Here is a 5,231-nt window from a genome sequence, read left to right as displayed (position 1 = left end):
ATTGCGAGAAATGTAAAGAATAATAATATAATAAAACATTACAAATAAATATATTATAAGTAATCATCTACGTCTGTGCGCGCCTCGGCCAGATTTCAGCGTGAGACTCAAGTGGAAGCGCGACGGTCGATGGTCGAATTTGAGTAAAAAATGTATAAAATCAAAAATAAGTAAACTTCGGTCGACGTTGACAAATCAAATTATTATTGCGAGGAGTGCAAAGAAATTAATAATTCTAAAGAATAACAGTGTAAACATAGAAATCTCTTTAAGTTGCCAGTAATAAGTTGTCGACTAATAAGCTTGATGAATATAATCTCTATTTCGTTATTTCTTTGCACGTTTATTAAAGTGAAAGTATTTCACGATTTATATAGCCGTTTTCACACCCATGGTCCGAGCTAATTGTTGTGAAAGAGGCAGGGGTCAACTTTTACGCGTGGTTGCTTTGAAATGATGTAAATGTGGAAAATCGACGTAAACAAGAAGTAACCGAGACGGTCGTAATTTTATAATTAACTTGCTTTCGGTTTATGTAATTTGTGTGTACTCTTGCATGATCGCGAAACTCACTCGGCTGGTCTCCGGGTAAATAAAGCCCAAGAAAATTGGCCGTACCGTTCCGTGAAATAGGTGTTTCTATCAGAAACACGTATGTGTATTTTGTAACGTATTAATCGTACATTAATCACTCGACGATAATTCAGGATATTCACCGTGGAAAGAATTGCACGCTCATCCAACCCGTTTCTTCTCTAGACCACAAATGGAACAAATCAACCTGTTTTCCTGTTTTCGCCCGATGTCAGGGTTTTACACGAGAAAAACACGTCGCATATAATTTATTTGAGTGAAAGCGATGCATCGACGCACGTTTAACTCGGCGCACGCGGTTTCTGTCTATACCGGAGGACGGCACGACATCGTTACATCATGTCAAGGCAGTCGCGGCTGTTTGGCGAAAGTGTCGCGTCAATGTCGCTAAACTTTAACCGATAGGCGATCGTCACCCGGAAACACACGTATGCAAATTCGGCATATTTTTATTCGGCGGATCACGTGAGAAATTAATTTTCGAACGAGAGAAAGAAAGAAAGATTCTCCAGATTCGTTAAATTATAAAACTGACCTGACTTTTTTTTTAAATCTTCTGATATCTTAAAAGATACGAAAAAAAAAACAGCAGAGAAAATACCTGACGTAAGTGGAACAAAAGAGAAACACACGCGAAATGACGAATTTCCCTGTCGCGAATTGGAAGTGAACTTAGACTAATGTTGGAGCAGTCGTCAGGCTCTGGCAAGCGGAAAGGTGGTTGCGCAAAAAGAAGGCTGCTCATAGAAGGTACGCTTTCTACGGTTAGGTGGAGGCTGTCACTGGGTGAGTCTGGCGGACAAAAAGCGTGCCGTGCCGATCGCGGCAGAAACGCCAAGTGTTTCGCCGGGACAAGAGAAACGGGAAGAACGGAAGAAAGCACGGGAGGAGGTGGAGAAGGCGAAGAAGAGGCGGAATGCGACCATCTCAACCAAGGACGCGAAGTTTCGACAATTCAGTGGCAAGATGCAGTCAGCCGACATTCGTCGCGTTCTACTTGCTTTGCTGATGATAATTGCTACCGCCACGTCGTTCGCCGGAAAATTGCAGCCCGGTGAGTATAACAAATACGACGCTCAGGACTGTTATATCGTAACAATCGAAATGACAATCGCGTTCGCGGAGTGGAAATCGCGCTGATAAAAGAGTTGTCGCAATTTTTCCTTCTCGTATCTAATAGCGAATTCGGTTGCCTGCACTAGTGCGCACTGAGTGCACACTAAGGCTTGTTTACGGTCAATTCTATTGCATATGAGAATTGTCTTGAATACTCGTTGAAATATTTCATAGCCAGTAAAATGATCCGTACACTGAGAAAAAAATTTACTAGATAGAAAAAAAATTTCTTTAGTTTTAGCAAACCATGTGTTTGCATACAACTGTGAACGCATTTTTTTAAAATAAGCAATCATATTGTTCATTTATAGAAAATGATTCTATCAATAAATGAATCGTTTACTAATTATCAAAACTATTTTATGGAAAGCAGTTAATGTTTATTAATTTGTAATGTTTATTTTCTACTTTTCCAATTTAATTTACTCATACAAAGAAAATCGTCGTTTCCATAAATTAAATAGTTTACCAATTATAATAAATATTTTGTTAAATATAATGAAGAACTAGTACACAGAGAAAACGATTTCTTTGGATTTAATAAATTTGGTTGTATCCAAACAAATTTGATATTTGAAATAATATATATCTTTGTCAGAAATAAAATATTTGTTTGAAACGAAAGGAATATTCTTTTTAATCTAAACGATATTATTGTTTCATTCAAACAACATTATCGTTTGATAGAAAATATGTGAAACAAATGTATATTTATACATCTTTCTCCCTCTACATTAGAATTTTCCCTTCATTAAAAGAAAAAAGATAAACACTGAATTAGTACACTATGTTCAGCCATAATAAAAATAGACCATTAAATGGTTAAACTGCGTCTGCTGATGCGGTTGCTTATACATATACCATAGCTGCCACGATTTTACTTACGAGTTCGGCGGCCATCTAGTGGCAGCACCAAACAAAAGAAAATGTAGTTTTAAATTTAAGAAATGTTTACTATAATACAATATAAATAAAATTGTTTTTGCGTCTTTATCGGATATATTAGTTTTACTTAAGTAAACATTTTCTACAATGTAATAAAGTGTTTTTAAAATGTATATACTTTTTATAAGTAACTGATTTACTATTTTTGCACATTTGAAAAACTGAATTTAAAGAAATATGTACTAAAATGGTTTTTATAAAATTAAAATATCAAGATTCTACATTTAAAAAAGTTCTTTACTACATTTCAACAAGTACTGTACTGTAATGTAGCAAATCTGAATTAGATTTAAACAAATGTTTCAATAAGAAATCATTTTTTAATTTTAATGTTTTGATTTATTATAATAAAGAGAAAAACTTTTCATTTTAAACATTATTTATTTAAATCAAGTAAATCTAATTTTAGTAAATATATTTTCTAAAATTAAGAAAATTTTTTTCTCAGTGTACGGCATCCACGCGGATCATTGTTTCGGCTAAATACTCTTTGAACGTGTATTTAAGACAAAGTTAAGTATAAAAATTGACTATGAACCGGCCTTAGTGTGCACTCGGTGCGCACTGGTGCGAGCAATCGAATTCGCCGTAAGACCGATGCAACTCGCGAGATTTCGTTGCATATTTGTCAATTGTTTTTGTACGTTTTTCTAAGAAAATGATTCTACCGACGAAATGTAATATTACTTTAGTACACCGATGTATAAATGTATCGCGCAACTGCGAATCTTCACGCACAGCCGCGCTTATGGTGGTTTGTTAATCTTTATACTGGTAGCCAGTATAATATATAACCGATATTTGTTACGCAACTACCGTAGCCCGCCGTGACGCGCACGCATGTGTGACAAACGTCAGAATTAAAATTTTTTCCGTCGCGAAACACCATTCGGAGATACGAGAAAGATCGCCACACGCGCTCGCCTTGTGCACACGAAACAAATATTCTCACGTGAAACATACCGGTACTTCGCACCTTAAGGTCGCATTTACATACGGCACACTTTCACAGCGCGACTAGCGCGATGGGATCGCATGACGCAATACTGCAATGTTATGATAGACTGAAAATCTCAATTATGCGAGCACGGGGACTATAACGTCCGCCGGCGCGCAAATCGTACTGAAGCGATGCTGTACGGAATAATTTACCGCTACGGGAGAAAGTAAAGTGCACAAGTGGGGCGATCGGGCAAAGGGAACATTGATCGATAACGCCCGCGGTTGTGTACGGTATCGCGATTGAAGATCCGTTATCAGGACTTCTCCCGCCAAGGTGATGCCGCATATTTCTTTGCAGTGAAACTTCTCGCGGTGCGGAATCGCGCTGTGCTAAGACGGATCGCTATCTCTCGCGAGGAAAAATCGAAAGTTTGTTACGGTAAGGCAGCACCGATTTTATCCAGAGTATAATTTGAAATTCAAATACGTAAAAAATTTAATATATAAATTGACATTCGCATTACAATTCGATTTCCCTCCAAATATATTTAATTAAATAGTTAAATGACTTTTCATTGTTTCCTTTTAACACGTCAACATGTTGAAACAGTGAGAAAAGCAATTTTCAAGTCGGATAAAGTGTAAGAGTTAATTTTCCGGAGCTTGGACATATTTTGAAATGAATCGTCGCGTCGAATATTTCAGATCTACTTGGTTGCTTCGCGGATCCGCCGCAGCATTTATCGATAAAACGACCGCCCGAGCACCCTAGCGTGATCCAAACCAGGTTCCTCCTCTATACGCGCGCGGACCGGCGAAATCCGGAACCCCTGCAGTACGGGGACAACCAAAAGTCCATCGCACATTCTCGGTTCAACGTCAGCAAGCCCCTCAGAGTGCTGATACACGGTTTCAAGGGCAGCGGAAGCGACGTCGGCGCAATACACGGCATAAATTTCCTACTCGATATTGTAATTCCTCGGCAGTTTTAACAGTTTAACCGAACATCTTTTTCCCCGCTTTATCATTACAAGATCTCCCGGCCGGCATTGAGAAATTGTTGTAGGATCTTTAAAGCTCTATCCCCCAGGAAGACGCGAACGTCATCATCCTGGACTGGACGAAGGGGGCGGGCACCAGTTACGGAGCTGCGGTGGCGAATAGCGAACTGGTCGGCCGGCAATTGGCCTTGGTACTTCTAGACGCTGTCAACTTGGGAGTCGATCCCGCCGACATTTACGTGATCGGATTCAGTCTGGGCGCGCACGTGGCCGGCTGCGCCTCGGAGGTGTTGAAGGAGAGGAGCCTGCTTCTGGGTCGCATAACAGGCCTCGACCCGGCGTCGCCCTTCTTCCGGCGTCACCTCTTCAGGGAGAAAACGAGAAAATTGGACGCGACCGACGCCCGTCTCGTCGATGTCGTTCACACCGACGGCTCTCAGGACTTCATGGACGGCTTCGGCCTACTTAAACCGATCGGGCATATCGACTTTTTCCCAAACGGCGGCAGGGAGCAGCCCGGCTGCACGGATATTAAGAACTCCGTGGTGGTCAGTCACTTGAAAGGTAAATTAAAAACAGGCGACCCGAGCGCGAGCACCCACTAAACAGTTTGATTTCCATTTAATTATATCG

The 5,231-nt window shown here is 40.0% G+C and overlaps 1 protein-coding gene across 1 annotated transcript in view; it reads left to right on the top strand.

Annotated features, from left to right (window-relative positions):
- Positions 1-1,432: 1,432 nt before the first annotated feature.
- Positions 1,433-5,231, top strand: part of LOC105560783 (pancreatic triacylglycerol lipase-like) — a 9,901-nt gene continuing 6,102 nt past the window's right edge. The window contains exons 1-4 of the mRNA XM_012010191.1: positions 1,433-1,648; positions 3,956-4,036; positions 4,303-4,568; positions 4,688-5,162. Of these exons, the coding sequence (XP_011865581.1) occupies positions 1,561-1,648; positions 3,956-4,036; positions 4,303-4,568; positions 4,688-5,162 (910 nt within the window). The 5' untranslated portion in view covers positions 1,433-1,560. The remainder of the gene's footprint in view (positions 1,649-3,955; positions 4,037-4,302; positions 4,569-4,687; positions 5,163-5,231) is intronic.

Source organism: Vollenhovia emeryi, unplaced genomic scaffold (genome assembly GCF_000949405.1).
Source record: "Vollenhovia emeryi isolate VEMERY1.0 unplaced genomic scaffold, V.emery_V1.0 DF939221.1, whole genome shotgun sequence".
In the NCBI taxonomy this organism is placed as follows: domain Eukaryota; kingdom Metazoa; phylum Arthropoda; class Insecta; order Hymenoptera; family Formicidae; genus Vollenhovia; species Vollenhovia emeryi.
Note: the sequence above shows the minus strand (reverse complement) of the source record. Positions and strands in the feature narration are given on the sequence as shown.